Source organism: Myxocyprinus asiaticus, chromosome 29, assembly GCF_019703515.2.
Source record: "Myxocyprinus asiaticus isolate MX2 ecotype Aquarium Trade chromosome 29, UBuf_Myxa_2, whole genome shotgun sequence".
NCBI classification, from domain to species: domain Eukaryota; kingdom Metazoa; phylum Chordata; class Actinopteri; order Cypriniformes; family Catostomidae; genus Myxocyprinus; species Myxocyprinus asiaticus.
The window spans coordinates 10,940,657-10,962,388 of NC_059372.1; the positions used below are offsets into that span (position 1 = coordinate 10,940,657).

Sequence of the window (21,732 nt, forward strand, 5' to 3'; positions counted from 1 at the left end):
TTTTCAATCAATAAAACCAATGTAATTGCCTTACTTCATTATCTTGCCTTTATTTATACCAGCAAGGCCTTTCAAGTGATGAAATAATGGTTATAACTCAGTGGAGACATATATTCCATCTGTATAGTCTCCTGGGGAATATCCAATCACATTTGTCACACAGATTCAGCAGTCTGACACAGATGGACTTCCAGTCAGTTGGTTACGTGCTGTTATAAGCGATGTGTGAACCTGTCAGTAAACTGTGGTTAATGACTTCTGCTTTCTATAACTAAAGATGGCTGTTTATATTAGACATCAGGCATGCAATACAGTGGAGATATTTAATCTCACAAAAACTATTTAAATATCATGCCAATATGCTGCTGTTCAGTTAAGAAGGGAACTGTACACCATGTCTGCAAATAATGTATTGGAAGATACTAAACTGCCATGCAAAGACAAAACACAGTTACAAAACCTTTTGTTGAAATTGAGTTATGATCGAAATCAGGTCTCTTGAACTGTGACCTGTCCTGTGACGGGTTTGTCTCAACTATGCTCAGATTCAGAGAAAAAGGAAAATTTTAAACTATCTGATTTTTTCTTCTTCTCATTTTCATTGTAGGCATAGTTACTGTGTCGTGCCTTTGTACAATCAAAAAAATCATTTTGAGATTTACGCATTTACATTTTTATAGCAAAATTCCATCAAACTGATGTGAGGAACACTTATAAAATAAAAACTAAATATTTAAGTTTTATTAATGAAATTTTGTTAAACATTACACAATTCAATTTGATGGAATTTTGTTGTGAAATTGAAATGCGTAAATCTTGCTAAAATATATATATATATATTTTTAATGAATGGCAGTAAAAACTGACTTCTGGAAACATCTCATGTGGCTTCTGAGATCTTTTCCACTTTAGACCTTGTGCGGCACGAAGAACTGGGAAAATAAGAGGAAAATAATGACTTGTGTCAACCACTTTTGCTACCAAAGGCTCACTCATGTAGATTATTGTAATTCCATTTAGTACTTTTCTCAGAAATCCATCTACAACAAAACCAAGGCCTGAAAGCAGTCGAATTAAAAAAACAGACATGCTACAATCAATAAAAGCTATAGGTTTAAGCAAGAAGTCGCTACAAGGTCTCCAGAACAACAAGAAGTCCTGGCCTACATTTTTTCCTCAACAAATATCTTGTTTCATTCAGAAATGTGTCATACTAAGGAAGTAAAATGGGTTGCAAATGCCATTTTATGTTGACTTTAAATGTCCTGTGTAAATGTGATGCCACTAAAGCAGATCTTCCCGGCTGTTTTCCAGGCATTTTAAGTGAACTGGTGCAGTGTTCAAGACCTGAGATGAACTATTAACATTCTATAACAATTTTCAGACTGTAAGCTGTCATTAAAGTTAAAACATCTGTTGAAGGATTTCATCCATACTACAGTAAGATTTCCTGAAAGAGCAGAAGGGTATAATCATAGTCTAAATGTTGTTGTAGAGCTTCACATTCCAGCTACAAAACCATCAAACCATCATTCTTCAATGCAAGTCACACATTTTTATGGGATTATTATTATTATTTATTTAATTATTCTTGCATTCACACATGATCAGAACAATTTGATTTTACAGATTTACAGACTTCACAGTACTAATGCTAAAACGACATAACATCCAATGGACAAAATAGACAATTATATAACACATAAAAGAGCACACAACCTTTTACAAATCACTGCTGTACCAACCTCTCCTTCTTTCATGCAAATAAGACTGACAAGGGGGTGTGTTGAGTCCAAATAGAATTAGGGATCATCTCAAAATATTGAATCTTCTTTACACAAATGTACAAACCTACTGAATATACATTATACTGTATAAAGTATGTTTATACAACAACAATTGGATCACTTTCTCTCACACACACATACACTCAGATAACCATCTGTTCAAAATAGAATACTCGCATACTAGTAGTATTGTAGTATACAGTAATATTTACTGTGTGGAGTATGCAAATTCGCTGTATGAACAGAATACCTGGAAAACTAGACTATATTTGGCAAAAATATGCAGTATACAGCAGTGAATTCAGCATGAAATACTGTATATAGCATAATGCAATATGTTTGACATAGTTTCGATTTCCAGTGTGAAAGCCTACATGAATCAGAAGCAATATCAGCTGTGATTTGTTTTCTCATTATTCAAACTGCCAAGATTTACAATGTTTTAACACAAAATTTGATTAAAAATGCAAAACAACCATTTTCATTTCTGAAATTATAACTGTACATTAATGCTAAATTATGCATGCACATAATGAGGTTGAGTGACAGCAATGAAGCACACTACTGTTTGAAACTTTATCAGTGCATAATACATTCTTTATGTACACTCATGAGCACTTTATTAGGAACACTATAGTCCTAATAAAGTGCCGGACATGGTCCTCTGCTGTTGTAGCCCATCCGCCTCAAGGTTTGACGTGTTGTGCATTCTGAGATGCTATTCTGCTCACTACAATTGTACAGAGTGGTTATCTGAGTTACTGTAGACTTTCTGTCAGCTCCAACCAGTCTAGCCATTCTTCAATGACTTCTCTCATCAACAGGGCGTTTCCTTCTGAAGAACTGCCGCTTGCTGAATGTTTTTTGTTTTTGGCACACTTCTGAGTTAACTCTAGAGACTGTTGTGTGTAAAAATCCCAGGAGATCAGCAGTTACAGAAATACTCAAACCGGCCCGCCTGGCACCAACAATCATGCCACGGTTGAAATCACTGAGATCACATTTTTTCCCCATTCTGATGGTTGATGTGAACATTAATTGAAGCTCCTGACCCGTATCTGCCTGATTTTATGCACTGCACTACTGCCACATGATTGGCTGTTTAGATAATCGCATGAATAAGTAAGTGTTCCAAATAAAGTGCTCAGTGAGTGTATATATACTAAAAATATATTTTTTCAATCTTATGTATTTTTGTCTTTTATAGTATGTGTGATAATGTTTTTTGTGTATAACACCTGCACTTTACATGTTGCTGCTGTGACAAAGTAATTTCCCCCAGTCGGGATTAATAAAGTATTTTTCAATTCAAATCAAAAATGTTTAACACACTATTTTCTATAAAAGTAGGCAGTATTCATTGTACACTGGCAGCCAAAAGTTTGGAATAATGTACAGATTTGGTGCCAAAGTGGCATTCATCTGATCACAAAGTATAGTCAGGACATTACTGATGTAAAAAACAGCACCATCACTATTTGAAAAAAGTCATTTATGATCAAATCTAGACACGCCCCATTTCCAGCAGCCATCACTCCAACACCTTATCCTTGAGTAATCATGCTAAATTGCTAATCTGGCACTAGAAAATCACTTGTCATTATATCAAACACAGATGAAAGCTATTTGGTTCATTAAATCAAGCTTAATATTGTCTTTGTGTTTGTTTTTGAGTTGCAACAGTATGCAATAGACTGGCATGTCTTAAGGTCAGTATTAGCTTTCTCTAGAAACTCATCAGTCAATCATTGTTTTGGGGAATGAAGGCTATACAATGCTTGAAATTGCCAAAAAAAAAAAAAAAAAAAAAACCTGAAGATTTCATACAAAGGCATACACTACAGTCTTCAAAGACAAAGGACAACTGGCTCTAACAATGACAGAAAGAGATGTGGAAGGCCAGATGTACAACTAAACAAGAGGATAAATATATCAGAGTCTCTAGTTTGAGAAATAGATGCCTCACATGTCCTCAGCTGACAGCTTCATTGAATTCTACACGCTCAACACCAGTTTCATGTACAACAGTAAAGAGAAGACTCAGGTGTGCAGGCCTTATGGGAAGAATTGCAAAGAAAAAGCCACTTTTGACACAGAAAAACAAAAAGAAAAGGTTAGAGTGGGCAAAGAAACACAGACATTGGACAACAGATAATTGGAAAAGAGTGTTATGGATCTTAACCCCATTGAGCTTTTGTGGGATCAGCTAGACTGTAAGGTGCGTGAGAAATGCCCGACAAGACAGCCACATCTATGGCAAGTGCTACAGGAAGTGTGGGGTGAAATGTCACCTGAGTATCTGGACAAACTGACAGCTAGAATGCCAAGGATCTGCAAAGCTGTCATTGCTGCACATGGAGGATTTTTTGATGAGAACTCTTTGAAGTAGTTTAAGAAGTTCTGAACAGTTTTTTTCAAATTGTAATAGTATTTTTTCACGTTATTAATGTCCTGACTATACATTGTGATCAGTCAAATGCCACTTTGGTGAATAAAAGTATCATTTTCTTTCCATAAGAGCAAAATCTGTACATTATTCCAAACTTTTGCCACCAGTGTATACTATACAATGCTTTATAAATATTTATTTAAATAGGAAACATTCAGTGAACAATGCTATACAATGTTATAAAAAAGGCTGGTGCTAGTATTTCATTCCAAACATAGCAAACTTTTACAAGTTTTTCTTTTTAATAAAAGTAGACACTATTCAGTGTATGATGCACCATACTTAAAAAAATATATATGTAAAAATAGGCAGTATTCAGATCTGCTATTTATGTTCGGGCTTCCCTTCTGTTCACACGCTTTATCCAGAGTGGAGAAACTCAGGATGATCCCTAAACACTTGGATTGGGAGCGTGTGTTTGAGCTTCATGAATTTACTCACTCTCGGCTTGAGGAGTGGAGAAGCACCAGTCCATTGAATCTCTTACGTTAACACTCTTCAGTACAGTCTGCGATGAAATTTCAAGTTTGATCGTTGGAAGAAACAAATAGTTCAGGATGACGGTGGATTTTGAAGACTGCATCAAAGATTCTCCCCGATTTCGGTAGGCTGAACTGTGTGATTTCTTGTTTTATTTCGTTTACCATTCGAGGCTTTACAATGACTTAGGCTACTTGGGTGGAATTACTTGTTATAACAATGCTATAACTGAAGAATTAATGCTGACATGTTATATAGCTATTGTATATTTCCTACTGCAAGTCTTTAGTTGTCAACTATTCGTTTTACTCTTTTAATATTCTTGAATGAATGCATCATTCTGGCTTTAATCAACCTGAGTTCTCAAGCGACAGATCACAAAGCCGTAATAAAATAACATTTTTAAAGCCAATATTTTATTATAAATGAATTTTATGTATCCCGAGTCTTGTTTCTATCCTACAATGTAGTCTATCCATATTCTATCCTGGAGGCATCATTTAGGGTTCCTCTGCTGCCACACTGGCAGAACCCTCTGGAGATCCTCCAGACACCCTTAAAAGCCTCAAATATTATATTTATTTCCTTAAGGAACTTAAATATATATTTAAAGTGCCTCAAAGCCTTTCCCTTATGATGAGGTTACTGAAGGAACCGTTGACAGTCCTTTAGTTCTTACAGGAACTAGGACTGTCCACATGAGGTGATAATGATACGTTTTTATTCCTAGTATAACATTAATTATGTTACTGTAGCACCCTTCATTCAGTTCATGGCAGTTTACACCAACTGACTGAGCAGTAAGTGTGAGAGGGATGTTTGGCCAGTTGTCCAATGCTAACGGTCATTGATTTTCCATGATTCACTCAGGCATGGCTCATATCTAGTACTCTAATATCATAATGTTCCTCTCTGGGTCTCAGTATTTTTGTTTTGTTTTTTTTGGCAGTGATGACAGCATTTCTCTAAAGTTGGTTCCTTGGGTTTCATCAAGGGAATGTTCAAAAAATATCTTTCTCTCTCACCAGCCCCTGTGGGATTGCTTTGGGTTAAAGCATTGCCAAATGGATGAATTTAAATGCATTGACATGAAACAAACTGGGTAAAACCACATCCTTTGAACCATAGTTGTTTGTTGTAGACATGTAACTTGAAATAAGAGGTCGACCGATAGTGTATTTTGCCGATGTGATGTAAAAGGCCGATTAAACACACTCTCACGGCATAATCGTAAGGATTCGTACGACTTTTCTAAATTTGGCTAATACGTATGATATCGTACGACAGCACTCGTATGAATTCGTACGACTTTCACTACAGCCAATGACGTCGCTGGACATCGTTTTCATCTAATACGCGACAATTACTTGCTTCTGTCACAAACAACAGCTTCCTATCATGTTTACACACTCTACTGAATGGTTACGTTTAGATAAGGGGTTTGGGTAAGGGCATAATATTAATAAGCATGTCCTTAACGCCTCTTGTGCGGAATTTGTGCTTACTTCCGCATTAGACATCCGGGCATTTGCACGTGATGAAATCGTATGAAATCATACGAAATAGCCAACGCGTAAAATATGTACGAATTTTCATGAGATCGGGGTGACATTTCTTAGTCTTTCCTTACTATGACGGGCACAGACAAAGAAGCTACAAAAGTCCAAAATGAATCCCAGATGTAGTTTGCTGTTCAACCAAAATCCGAATAATAGCAAGACAAATTAGGACTTTTAACTGTAATCAAGCCCAGAACACACAAGGGGCTCTTATTTTGAAATGATAGAAATATTTCAGTATTTACCAAATTAAGCTTCCAGTAGCCTATATATTCACCAGATGCAGAACCAAGCTGTTCTATCTGTAGAATCATCCAGCGCTAGCTACAAAGAAACATGGAGGCATAATATTTTTAATATTATAAGACATTTGCCAATAATCGATAGTTCCAAATAGCAACTATCAGAACCGATTAACCGGTAAAACCAGTATATCGGTCTACCTCTACTGAAATTACTGGGAAAATTCCTTCCCATCACTCTCTTGACAGTATATTTCGAGAGGAAGCAGGAATGGTGGTTCAAATGGCATAATCCGAATGTCCCACGCACCGAATCTTGCTGTGAGGTTTAATGAGGATTAAGGTGTATTATGTATAAGGCCTTGTCCACATTATTACGCTTTCATTTGAAAACGCATCTTTTTCTCTCAGTTTTGGCCTTCTGTCCACACTGAAACTGCGTTTTTGTCTGCGAAAACTGAGCTTTTTGAAAACGCACTCCAAAGTGGATAAATTTGAAAATGCCGTGTTCGTGTTGTGTGGACTGTGAAAATGGATGCTTTTGAAAACGATGACGCATTTTTAGTCATGTGATGCATTCATGTGACCCATTCAGTCCAAAACAAGATGGTGGACGACGTTGTATCGCAGTTGTTTTGGCTACTCTCCAGTTTGATTGCATTGTTAAAGATTAATGTCAGTTTGTACATACTTCAGCTTACATTTCTTCAAAGGAGAAAGGATGTTTACTCGCAGTTGTTGTTCAGCGGCGGAACGCGAGGACAGTTGCGTTTCAGACCGTACATTGCCGCGACGTTTCAAAGAGGCGGAAAGTAAATAAAAGCCTGACGGAAATGACGCATGTCGAAGCGTCTTACGTTTTACTCATGCGCAGTACAGGGACGCAAGCGTTTTCAGATGTTTCAGTGTGGATGAGCAACTTTTGGAAAACGCTTGAAACGCTAGTGTGGACGGAGAGCGTTTTGAAATGAAAACGCCGTTTTCAAATGTATCCGGATTAATGTAGACGTAGCCTAAGACATGGAGTTGGAGACGTGATGTATGTGCTGACATAGCATATTTTCATGTAGTCGCATTTTTGTTTGCATGCCCTCGCTTCAATTTAGAACACTTGATTATATAATCAAAATAACAATAATATGCATTGAAGTGAGGATAAAAATATGGATGAATATTGAAAATTATGAAAGATTTAGATACAGCAAATCCCCACGCGATTGTTTTCATTTCACCTCTAGAGGCCACTGTTATACTGTAGAACCAAGCAGTTGTAACTGTAGAATACTCCAGTTCTGGCCACTGAGTAACATGGAGGAATAATATTTTAAAACTATCGGCAACTATTGACACCGATTTATCGGTAAAACTGATATATCGGTCTACCTCTACTTGAAATGACTGGGAAAATTCCTTGCCATCCAATGGCTCTCTTGACAGTTCCGAGAGGAAGTAGGTATGGTGGTTTAAACAGAATGATGGAACATGGGATCTGAAGAATTCCGAATGTCCCACACACCGAATCTTGCTGTGACTGTGGTAAGCACAGAAAAGCAGAGGTAAGACAAATAAAAAACATTCCTGTACACCCACATCCCCTCCCCAGCACCAGATCGCATTACTCCCCACGTGAGCGTGTGTGTAAGAGTAAATGTGTCAGAGTGAGAGTGTGTGTGAGCGGGTGGTAGATACAATCCCTGCTCCAAATCAAAGACTTCCACACTTAGAAGCAGGACCTTAATGCATGCCATCTGGCTATGTGAGTCAGGTCTCTTCGGTCTGTTGAGGTATTTCCAGAAACTTTCTAATGTTTGTAAAAAAAACTTGATTTTAACGGTTCTTGATTCTACATTGATTCTCTACTCCATTTCACCATGTTTAAATCCTTTTCACAGAAGTTTATTAAAATTAGCCACACAATTAATGTAGAAAATGCTTAAAAAGAATGCAACTTGCTTTTATCAAGTCTACAACACTGGCATTACTTGTACGGAAATTGGACATGCATTATCCAATGGTGCATTTGGGACAAGCATTAATGGCCCTTTTGTGGAGGTAAATGCTGTTACGTAAGATCCCAGGAGGTCAAGAGCCATGATAATTTAGACAAGATAAATGTTTCAGATGGGGTTAAAAATTAATACAATCTACTTCCTTCACTTGTTGGTGCATGCTGTGCATTAACTCCGCATGGTTGAGTTCACACTTACTTTTCACACAGTGTTCCCTTGCAGTTCACAGCTATCCATCATCTGGAGCAATTCTATCCCTGCCAATGTCTGGCAAACCTCAAAAACCTTGCGCTTCGGATGCAGAAACACCTAGTCACTCTATGAATGGTATTTTGAAAGGTCAAGGCCGCAAAAAAATGGCAGTAGTTTTTGCATAATGTAGCATCTAATGCATTGACTCACAGATAGTTTTCACAGTAACAAAACCTAAAATACAGAATACAGTATTTTCTGGGATTTCTGTTGAAATGGTAAAAATGTAATCTTCATCCGTGGGATGATTGTTGGTGCCAGGCGTTTCCGGAGTGGGAAGCTCGTCGTGACGTCAGAGCTCCTTGGTCAAAACAACACAGAAACAAACACTTAAAAAAAAAAAGTATTGTTACTCGTACTCGGTCTCAAAAAAAATGGTATCAGGACATCACTAATCTTTATTGTGTGTGCGATCACCAGACTGCAGCTTTAAGGCTAACAGATATGGGATGTGTAGCAGATTGTAACCATCTGACCAAATATTATTCATCATTCCTGACTCAAATCTGCTGTGTCACCTTCCTTTCCAACCCCCTCTGTGACCGGTCTGATACATTCCACCGCGTAGCCAGAAGTTACTAATTTCATTACATCTCCAGAATTCAAGTTTCATTTGAGAGCTTTTGACTGCTTTAGAAAACATGCAGCACATTTGAACTGGTTTTGTTTGGCCGCTAAGCTTGATGGTGGAAATACAGTTCCTTATGTAATAGTTCACTGGCAGAACGGACTGTTGTTTTTTTTAGAGAGGTCCATCCTGCGGTCGTTTTCAAGTTATTTTACTGTTTCGCCGAGTGTTTTTCAGGCCTCTTCTAAGCCCAAATGATGATGATCTCTAACTGTGGCTATATTCGTCCGTGACCACTGAACGTCTACCAGACTGCATTTAAAAAGAAAAAGACCTATGATCAAATAATTCTTATGTAAAAAAAATGATTATGATCCTTGCAGTAAACATTTGGTGGATGTAGAGGAAATAAATTTGAAAGAGGAGTATCTGCATATATCTGTTTGATTTTATCTGACTACTAAGTTATAGTTCAGTTTTAGGTTTTGATATCAGGAACCTTCCCCTTTGCTGTAGCTCTCAATTGTCGTTTGTGTCTAGATGCACTCTAAACTTTCCAAACAGCTTCAGGTGATGTAGATCGCAAAGTATGAGGGAATTATACAAAAATACAAAATAAGTAAATACAGAAGCACTCTCGTTGTGGAATAAGCGGAGCCGGAGCTGCCACTCTGCTGAAGCAAAACTTGCGTGTTGAGCGTATTTAAAGGAAACACCCCGCCGTTACATCTTTAATTCAGTTATATTTAATGCGTTATAGCTTTATTAAAGTTCAAATAATACAGAAGCAGATCATGTAAATATCTACAAACTCTGAAACTGGCATTTCTCTGTGCGGTCAGCGCCTCTTCTAGTTGTGCGAAGTGTCCCGATTTAAGGGGGAGAGATTGAAACTTCACCTGGCTGATGCACACACTGCCGCGGGGACGCTCGTCCCTCGAGCGCGCACGCTTAATGCAGCTAGATTATAACGTGATGGCACGCAACTTTTTGAATCATAATATATGTGTCACTGTACATTTCCTATTGTGAAATTGTCAATACGCAGCTTGATTAATAAGACAGAGTTTGTTTTTTTGTGAGTTAAAGATGGATTGAAGTGAACAGAAAGGTGAGAGAGGGTAGTCTTCGCCCCATTATACACTGCAAAAAAATATGTTTTTGATTTGTTTTTGTTTTGGCTTGTTTTCCAATATAAATATCTAAAACTCCTTTAAAACGATGTACATTTACTTTAGCAGCTATACTGCAGAAGAAATTTTTTTTATCTGAGAATGTTGAATATAATATTAAAAATACTAATATTTTAAAATATCTAAACATCCTTTAAAAAAAGATGCATTCACCTGAGAAGCAGCATATAAGATATTTAGACTTGCTTTTAGAGAATAGATCTTGAATATAAGTATATTTTGTCTTTACTGCACTCGCAGAGGTATAACCAAGTGAAAAAATACAGTTATGTACAAAATACACTTAAACTTACATTTAGATCTTTTCTTAATGAAAAGTTATCCTATGACTTTAGAAAACTTATATTTAGTGATTTTAAGTGTTATTGACCAAGTTGTGTTAAGTCATGAATGAAGCTGCTGTTTATTTCAATGGAGCAGATATTGTTGAAAGGGAACGCATCGTTGTCCTGTTGCTGTGACCCGCGGCATAAGTTTAGTGTATGAGTCAATCATGTGTCATCTTCAGCTTTTCAGCAAGATGTTCTCATTGTTCATGAAACCCCTCAGTCACACTGGCTTCTTTCACTGAGGCATATAAATTGGGTCATGATGATTGGAGACCAACAGCTGGCAGACGTATGGTGGCTTCTCTTTTTCCCCCCTCCCCTTTTCTCCCCAATTTGGAATGCCCAATTCCCAATGCGCTCTAAGTCCTCGTGGTGGCGTAGTGACTTGCCTCAATCCGGGAGGCGGAGGACAAATCTCAGTTGCCTCCGCGTCTGAGACCGTCAATCCGCGCATCTTATCACGTGGCTTGTTGAGCACATTACTGCGGAGACGTAGCGCTTGTGGAGGCTTCACGCTATGCTCTGCGGCATCCATGCACAACTCACCATGTTACCCCATGTGACTCTACCCACCCTAGCAACCGGGCCAATTTGGTTGCTTAGGAGACCCGGCTGGAGTCACTCAGCACACCCTGGATTCAAATTTGCGACTCCAGGGGTGGTAGTCAGCGACAATACTCGCTGAGCTACCCAGGCCCCCGTACGGTGGCTTCTCTTGAAATTGAGTCATCTTGTGAGGAGTGTACAATCAGAACAGGGTTATAGAACTTTTTGGACTCTAATGGCTCATAGAATTCATGAATATTAAGGCCACATCCACACTAATATGTTTTCTCACTGATTTTGCTTTGTTTACGCATCTCATCCACACTGGAATGGCGTTTTCCTCCAGTGAAAACTGAGATTTTTTTAAACACTTTTTTAGTGCTGCATACTTTGGACACTGTGGAGACTCTTAGAAGAATGGACATGAATTTTTTTTCAGAAATAGTTTTTCGTGCCCTTACAATAATTTTGCGTTAGCTCGCAATAAATATACCATGCGGCCGATACAACTGTGCATCCCCAAGTAAAACCATAATAACCATATAATTATGAATTTTATTACCATAGTTTTTGTTTTCCTGTATTATTACTAATTTATTACTATGAATATCAAGGTTAAAATATGGTTACTATAGTAAAACCATGGTAAATTCATTGTGAGGGAACAAAACTATTACGAGGAAATGCAAAACATATTGTGAGGGGATGCAAAATCGCATTGTGAGGGAATGCAAAACTTATTGCGAGGGAATGCAAACTGTTGCGAGGGGATGCAAAAACGCATTTTGAGGGAATGCAAAACTTATTACGAGGGAATTCAAAACTATTGTGAGGGAAACGCAAACTATTTTGAGGGCATGCAAAAACATATTGCGAGGGAACACAAACTATTGCGAGGAAACGCAAAACTTATTGCAAGGGAACACAAACTATTGTGAGGGAATGCAAAAACGTGTTGCGAGGGAACACAAACTATTGGGAGGGAATGCAAAACGTATTGCGAGGGAATGCAAAATATTGTGAAGGGATGCAAAAACTTATTGCGAGGAAAAAAAACTGTTGTGAGGGAAGGCAAAACTTATTGCGAGGGAATGCAAACTGTTGCTAGGGAATGCAAAACATATTGCGAGGGAACACAAACTATTGCAAGGGAACACAAAACTAATTGCGAGGGAATGCAAACTATTGCGAGGGAACACAAACTATTGCGAGGGAAAGCAAAACTAATTGCGAGGGAACGCAAACTATTGCGAGGGAATGCAAAACTTATTGCGAGGGAACGCAAACTATTGCGAGGGAATGCAAAACTTATTGCGAGGGAACGCAAACTATTGCGAGGGAATGCAAAACTAATTGCGAGGGAACGCAAACTATTGTGAAGGAATGCAAAACTTATTGTGAGGGAACATGAACTATTGTGAGGGAATGCAAAACTTATTGATGGGAGAGTGCAAAACTCTTTCAGAAAAAAAATTCCCGCCCTGTCGTCTTAGGGGCTCCATTGGACACTACATTGGGAAACAGGAAGTTGAGTTTTCAAACAAGTAGGCTAGTATTTTTGTGGAACAGTCTTTTCTTCCAGTGAAAACTGAGACTTTCGAAAACACTCTCTAGTATTACATACTGAGTTTTCAAACTAAAATGTATTTCTGTAAAACTGCGTTTTCCCCCATTTAAAACAGAGACTTACGAAACACTCTCTAGTACCACATACTTTGCAAAATGATGATGTTAGGAAATGGCAAACTGAGCTTTTGTTCAAAAACATTTTAGTGTGGACATGGCTTAATTAAAACAATAGGTCAGCTGATTTATGTTTGTGTAAAGTCAAATTTATCTGCTGTAGCGAGACTTCCGTCAACACTTTCTTGTAGTGCTTTATGAATTACGACACAATTTTAAATGCATGCTTGAAATCGAGCATAGCTAGAAGCGTTATTGCATTCACGTACTTGTGTAAAATATGTTTTCGGCCAAATAATTGTTGTTTCGTAACTTTGTTCTCTTGTTAAGTTCTTTACAGGTAATTTATTAATTGAACAAAAACTGCTTTTCTTTCATCCTGCTTATGACAATTTCCAATCCAAACTGTTTCACATTTTAACTTGAGTTAAGTTGAACTGTTGACATGTTTAGCAACATGATCCAATTTTATTTAGGGCGATGACCTTATTAATCTGTGATTACAGGTCATTTTTAACCACACTTAATGTTATTTCATACAGATTAAGTCTGTCTTAAATAGTTGCATGTCCTTAGACTAATCATATAATTTTTTTTGTGTGTGTCAGGAGTATTTGTTTGCCAAGGGAAACTGACCGAAGACAGCGGATGTATTAAAGCTTTTACATGCTTTTTTTTAATAGAACCTTCACATGTTAGTCAAGTAAACATCATATAAAGAACGAATATGTTGACTACATGACTTCTTATCTAATTGGGCGGTTCTCGGCCAGAATATGGACCAGAGTTTATGTCGATAGTCAGAAGTCTGGATCTCAGATTAAAGCAGGATTTTAATGCAGACAACAAGATAGTTTGTTTGCAAAGAGGCAGAACAGTCATGCATTGCCTCTCTTTGACTTCCTGACTGTGTGAATATGTACGTTGTTTGAGATACAAGTGTGGAACTGAGGTTGGCTAATGCACTAACTCATCTGTTAAACGGCGAACACTTCCGTGTAGTAAAAAAAGTTGTGTTCCATTTGGGACGATTATAGACTTTGAAAATGAATACTCTACATGGCTGAGTGCATAGTATATTTTATAAGTGCATAGTATATAATGTGACGTTTGGGACACAGCTTTGCTGTTGCTTTGGGTTGGAAGGGATTTAAAAAATAAAATAAAAAGCATATTAAAAATAACCACACTGCTTTTCACCAAATGGACACTAGGAAGAATTTTATTTTTAATAATTAATTATAATAGTTAATTTTCTCTAATATGCACCAATATAACAACACCTAGAAATCAGTGTCAGAACTTTTACATAAAGGGGCAATATTTGCCCATGTATTTGTTTTTTCTGGCGGGCTGTCATGTGCCTTTTACTGAGGAGTGGCTTCCGTCTGGCCACTCTACCATACAGGCCTGATTGGTGGAGTGCTGCAGAGATGGTTGTTCTTCTGGAAGGTTCTCCTCTCTCCACAGAGAAATGCTGGAGCTCTGTCAGAGTGACCATCGGGTTCTTGGTCACCTCCCTGACTAAGGCCCTTCTCCCCCGATCGCTCAGTTTGGCTGGAATTCAACTGGTAAAATCAACTGAATTTACCACAGGTGGACTCCAATCAAGTTGTAGAAACATCTCAAGGATGATCAGTGGAAACAGGATGCACCTGAGCTCAATTTTGAGTGTCATGGCAAAGGCTGTGAATACTTGTGTACATGTGATTTTTTTTCCGTTTTTTATTTTTAATAAATTTTCAAAGATTTCAAACAAACTTCTTTCACATTGTCATTATGGGGTATTGTTTGTAGAATTTTGAGGAAAATAATGAATTTAATCCATTTTGGAATAAGGCTGTAACATAACAAAATGTGGAAAAAGTGAAGCGCTGTGAATACTTTCCGGATGCACTGTATAGCAGATGTTAAAAATAAAAAAAGCAGAAAAATTAATTACTATCACGAAACTAGTGTAATGACACGCTCTTAAGGAAACTTGATATAAAGCACTTTAAAATCGTTGTGATATTGTGAATATATTGTGAATATTCAAAATATCACCCAGTCCTACTTGAAACCAGGCCTTAGCATGATGTTGATATAGCCAAGAGTATCTAGGCTAATTAAAAGAATAAGCACACACTTTAAATGCATAGTTTTTATTCTAAATCAATGTGCATCATCCCTTTTGCTCTGTATATATAGCTAATTAGATGTCATCACATTTTCATGCCTTAGAAGACAAATTGTTGAGGTTCCAAAGGCGATTTTGCCCTCAAGGCCACCCTCATTAATTTAATTGGCCTATTTTTACATTATTAAATAAGACACTCTGAGCTTGTCATTGAGACTGACAGAGATGTTCTCTTCATCTTGTTAACGGTGTTGGTGATTTGTTCTGCCTTGTGGGCTGACAGCCTCAATGTGAAAACAACAGGGATTAAATCAGCAGTTTGAACATTTCTGCTAATCATGGATTAGCCCACATTCCCCCTGCACACGGTCCTGGGACATCAAGGTGTGCCGACACTCAGAGTCAGTTCTTCTTGATCCAAATGCTCCAAATCCAAGGAAAAATGTAAAACTGTTTTAAACCATAAACCACACACAACACCCTAGCAACGACGTCTTTTGCACAGTCAAGCACCACTCAAATTTTCTTCCGAAATTTAAAAATCTAATTCTGAAACAGCGCTCCAGAGGTCAGAGCTTTTTTTCACAGAAAGAATATGAGCCAGAGGATCTTTGACAGTTAGAACTTCTCAAGCTAGCCAGGCTCTCCTCAAGACAATCCAGGACAGCTGATAGAGGATGCCATCACTTGATGATTCCACTGTGTGAAAGAAACCATTCCCAAGAAGCAGTCAACTTCAGAGGAAGCTTAATCTGCAGAGGATTGTGGAGGAGTGGGCTCAAATTTATGGCTCAAGATCTAAGCAAGAGATCCAGAGATTCCACTTCTCCTCATATATGGAAGAATTGAAATATTTTCAGAGCTTGAATACACTTCTTTTGGGGGACAAACAAATAAATTTACTTAAGAATCAAATTTTGTAAAGTAAAAAGACTTATTTTCCAAGAGATTTTTATTTTATTTTAAGAATTAATCTAGTAAAAAAAAATTATTTATGTTTATTCATTAACTTTTCCAATGTGGTAAGAAAAATAAACTTAATTCAGAAGGTAATCCCTGAAAGCAAATTGTATTATCTTGAACGGTTTTGAAGTTTATGAAGTAAATTTATGTTGTTGTAAGGATGTTTAGATATTTTTACTAGAGGTCAACCGATTCCAGTAATCTGGAATTTTATAAAAACAGACTTTAATAAGTGTTGGCTATGATCTTAAAACACAAGTGAGATACATAAATAAAGATTTCCATGGAATGACATCAAGATCAAAAACACTTTTTTTTTCTGAAGAAGATGATAGTGGTGTTTGCCCATGCAAATCTTGCCGGCTTAGAGCTAATGTGTTGTGGGTGTTTGTTTGCTAGGGTATTGCTATACATTTCCCAAAGTGTTCTTGTTGGTTGCCAGTAGGCTTGGGATCGATGCCTTTTTCACGCATCGATAATCAGAAGTTTTCCCAATGATTATCGATATATATCAGGATTTTTTCAGATATAAATAAGGCTGCTCGTTGCACAATAGTCTTTGTATATTCAAACATATTTTTTAACACAACTTTGGTAAAGTGTGAGCGGTAAATTAAAGAGGGTCGCACAACGTCCGCGTCTGGCGGATGACATGGCGCATTCTAAAATTCGAAACAATTATTTTCTATGAAGGTACATACACACCGCGGGCTCGCCGTCTCTTGAGGCTGCTCAAAAATCTGCAGCGCCACAGATTATTACAATTTATATTGTTAAGCTGGTTCTCGCCTCCTCCTTTCCATTGAACTGTCCTACACTGGTGCTGCAACCCGGTAAGGAGGAGGGATGTGCCATAGTAGAGTCCTCGCCACTACCATCCACCCCAACGGAGCAGCCATGGCCATCCGCCGGGGGATGGAGGAGCCCGGCCGCCTGAGAGCGGAGGAATGGCCGCTGACCGCGAGGGGAGGAGGGGCTCCTAGCCGACCACCTGGAGTGGGAAAACTGCTGCCAGGGGCGGGGGAGACCCCTTCCGTCCACCGAAAACACAGCGGGGAGTTCTGTCCGCCAGGGGTTGGTTGACTGCCTCCAATCCGCCCGGGGAGGCGAGGCTGTTGTCCACTAGAGGGTGAAGGAGTGGCCGAGGACCAGGCTGCGGTGTATCGGAGAACCGGCGAGTAAATTATTAATTTTTTACTCACTCCTCTCTCTCTCTCCCGCTGCTGCTCCGCGTTGGCCTTTCCCTCTCTTATTAAATATTTAGTATTGTGTTTTAGATTGGTATCATCACCGTTACGGTGTACATGTACCACGTTTTTTGTTGTTGTTTCCCTCCCCTTGTCCCCTCCCAGATCCAGGAAGGCGGGGATGACCTGCTGGCAGAAGGGGCCGGTAGAGGGGGGTCATGCCGGGGGCTCTCCGGCCTGAAAGAATGAGGGAGGAATGTGGGAGGGCTGGGCCGGGCCGTGATTCTGCACACCTGGCTCCTAATCAGGCTGATCAAGCCCGAGAGGGATAAAGGCGACCGGAGGCGGCAGTTCAGCAGAGAGAGATTTACGGGCAGCTGCCTGGCATGTGTTTGTCTTTGTCTTTTTGTTTAAGTCAATCATTAAACTATTATTTATATTGTTAAGCCGGTTCTTGCCTCCTTTCCATTGAACTGTCCTACAATATTTTATGAAATACCTAGTTTCTAGGGTGTTCTGGGTGGTTGCTTATTGTCCCTAAGTCTCAGTGATATTCTGGTTCCTAGATATGACTCGGATGCCTCCTTAAATGTAAATCTATCGAATTCCTTTGCCTATGGAATTTTTTTGTTTTATCCTAAATTGTAAATCCCAATCCCTTAAAAAGGTAATAGCACACTTCTTAACAAGAGGTAAACAATTTGCACTCAACAAGCCATACAATTTGAGCTGTCATTCTTGTCTGCAGCACAAACGGTGCAAAACGGTCAAGTTAGTAATAGTGATGTTTGCCTTATCAGGCACCACTAATAAGTCCCCTCAGCCAGAGGCCTCTAAGTCCTCCTGATAAACAGACTTAACTTATGAGGCAGAGGTGATGTCATTACTGTCTTTTGTCGCCATTGCACTGCGTGAAGCCTGGCATTCCTTTCTGTCTACAAAAGCTGAATAAATTCACCACACAAAGGCCAAGACACAGGGCCTTGCATTTAGAACAGTTTGCAAATCTACTTTTATCCAACATCCTGCAAGATGAAAAAGAGTCATGTTACCATGAGCGAAGACCTGCCGGCAGAGTGTGTGAGTGGTTTATTAAGTGAAATGAAATCTAATATTGGACTAAGGGCCATATTACTCACTTTGTTTTGTTGAGTCACAAGACTTGTATTGGTCATTTCAGTCTATTAAAGGGATAGTTCACCCAAAATGATGTCATCATTTACCAACCCTCATGTTGTTACAAACCCGTATGACTTACTTTCTTCTGTGGAACACAGAAGGAGATGTTAGGCAAATTGTTAGGCTACCGCACTTCCATTGCGTCTTTTTTCATAGGATGAAAGTAAATCTTAACTGAGGCTTAATATCTCCTTTTGTGTTCCACAGAAAGTGATACTGGTTTGCAACAATGTGATGGTAGGTAAATGTTGACAGAATTTTCATTTATGGATTAAATATTCCTTTAAGAGAATAAACCACTAAAAAAATTGGCTCTTTTGCAGTCAGTTCCAGATTCCTGAGCCTTTTAAAATATCTTTCTCAGACTCACCTTATATAGACTCATAGTTGATAGATACACATGGCTGTCAATGGCTCTCTTATGTAAGACCGATATGGGTTTTTCCAATGGCAGATATTGATATTGATATTATTATTTGTGATTCGCACAAATCATGAGTAAAACAGCAGATCACCCACCCACTTGTGACCAGTATCAGTAAAACAGATATATCGGTTGACCTCTAACTGAAAACTACTGTCTTTCGTGAATACTTTAGTAGTATGTCATTCCATACAAACCCAAAGTTTAGAACTATGTAAAGATGTTTTCGCTGAAATCATGTGGTTCCAGTCTTTGAGCTTTGAACTGGATTCTCTCTAGCACAATATCTGCAGTATTTAGAGCAGTGTAGAGTCCAGTGGGAGTCCATAACTGATACCCCCCCCCCCCCATTTAATTACCCATAATGCACTTATACGGGAGAAGAGCTTAATTGGATGAAATCCAATTTCCTGCCAATAAGTACAGGTGCTTTGCTGCATCTACATTATGGCTTTGTCCTTGTTTCCAAGGTCTAGAGGAAAGACTCGGCCAAGGTGACTGTTAAAATCTGGCATGGTAGCACAGATTTTAGCAGGTTTGAGGGTTGTGTTAGACATTCTCCAACCAGCAGGAAGCACTTCCTAAGAAACTATTCAGCTATTGGCCAAATACTATGAACAGAGATTTTATATTAGATTAAAATATGTTTAACGGTTTGCTGTGACCAGGATGGGAATAGTGTAACGTCTCTAGAACTTGGACAATTGGACATATTGTACAACTGGGTTTGATATATATAATATTTATAATACCTGATAATACCAGGACACAGGAAGGGGGAGAAACTGACACGAGTGGTGCCAAACAAAAGAAATAAGCAAAACAAAATCTACTCTAACTATTTTTAAACCTCTAAACTGACTAGAAACAAAAGAGACAAAAGAAAAGATCTTCAGCATCCAAGACACCCTAATTAAACTACTCTTCCTAGCCAAAACATACAGAGGGTGGCTCTCACTCCTAACCTAATGTGTTTATGTAACCGTAAAAATACCTACATGTGCTCAATGTACGTCACGTGACCTTCTTGCCTGTCTGCTTTCCCCAGTATCACGCTAGCACTCAAACAAGAACACAAAGTGGGTAGGTTAACTACAGACGATCGAACAACGTATAACACAGCCAAAACGCTCTCTCACAACTTCCTCTAAACTTCCTCCTCAAACCCAAAAACGTCCTCTCGAATGTGTTTGGGGCAGGTTTTATATAGGCGGCGGTCTGTGGCGATTGGCGGTGATATGATGATGTCATCGGGGATTCTAGCGGGACCAACCAGTTCCTCTGCTGGTGAAGAGCTGTGTGTGTTTGAATCATGGCGCTCTGCAGTCATTGGTTCAGTTTGGGTCTGTTTCTGGGATGTTGCTGACTTGTATCTGGAGCTCATTCAGGCATCTGGTTCTGATCGGGCCAGGCCCACTCACACTCTGGGTGTTTCCCCCACCCTGTGTCATCCTGTCCCACTGCAGCACAGGAAACACATATGGATGATTGTGGCCTACTGGAATATTAACGAAGGTTAAGCAAAGTCAGCAGCAAGTGTGTGTGTGTGTGTGTGTGTGGGTATGTGTGATAGCTTACTCCACAACACCCAAGGCTCCATTCAAACTGAGTGAACCAGATTTTGTAAAGCTGTACAATAACATGTCTACACTGACTACAATAACATTGACTCTTCAGTACATTTACATGCACTTTAAAATTTTGATTACAAGCCCACCTCTAAAATATTCTGGACCATAGGTACTGTAGCCAATGTAAGTCAGTGGGATTTTTCACCTATCTTTCGTCCATCTGATTTTAAGTAGAAAAGTATTAGCACACTTTTCATCAACAAGCCATACGATATGAGGTATAATTAATATTTGGTGCAACAAAAAATAAAACAAAAACAAAAAAATCAGCTAATATGATGTTCATTTGCAACGTTTTCTAACACAGCTCATCCAATCAGATTGCAAACTGAAGCATGTTATGTTAGACTATACTTTTATTTTTAAACTTTAAGTAGAGAATTTAGTTTAAATATAATTTGGGGCGTTATGTAATCAACTCCTGCATAAAACCTCAATAAACACTCAATAGCATGCTTGGTGTAACTGTACTACTTTGCACTAACTTTACTTTCATCTGAGGTATTATGTCAATGTTGGGTTGATGTTGCCGTGTCTCAGGAGAGCATGTGGTTTGCGTTTGGGCTCAATGAGGCGTGAGGGAACATCCTTTTCCCACTGCAGGGCTGTTTGCACACTGCTGCAATCTTTATTCCCCAAAGACCTGCTGTGACTTATAAGAGGATTAAATATATACTGGCCACATCCATTAGTATGAAACAGCTGAGATGACATTCCTCCTTCCTACCTCCTATGATGATATATTCTGCTGTTCTTAGAGTGAGTTTATTTTGTGGGTATGCAAGTGTATACAATGATCGATCTCCTGTTGAGTGCAAATGTAGGGTTGCAACAGTTATAATCGCATCCATTTTCTTTATATAAGAGATATTGATTTTTAAAATGTAAAAACTATCCTATGAACGCTGAGCTTAAGCATGTTGTATGTTTCTTTAGAAGCCACATGTGATTATGATAAAAAATATATATATATATATATCATGCTCAATTTCAGAATTACTGTTGAAGTACTACATTACCCACTATCCTGAAGTGAAATCCACCAGGTGCTGTTATTGTGGAAACAGGAATAAAATCAACAGTGCTCAGCGGAGCAGTCCCATTAAACATAGAGAATGACGTAATTGAGTGA

General features: G+C 38.6%; 1 protein-coding gene across 5 annotated transcripts in view; it reads left to right on the forward strand.

Moving 5' to 3' along the window:
- Positions 1 to 4,665: 4,665 nt before the first annotated feature.
- The window catches only part of LOC127420498 (arf-GAP with coiled-coil, ANK repeat and PH domain-containing protein 3-like), a 113,266-nt gene continuing 96,199 nt past the window's right edge, over positions 4,666 to 21,732 (forward strand). For 3 of the 5 annotated variants that reach the window (XR_007893820.1, XM_051662839.1, XM_051662840.1), the window contains exon 1: positions 4,666 to 4,840. Coding sequence is in view for 2 of the 5 variants with exons in the window: in XM_051662839.1 (XP_051518799.1) it covers positions 4,794 to 4,840 (47 nt within the window). In the remaining 3 variants the exon portion in view is untranslated. The remainder of the gene's footprint in view (positions 4,841 to 21,732) is intronic. The other 2 variants (XM_051662842.1, XM_051662841.1) reach the window with 1 other exon arrangement.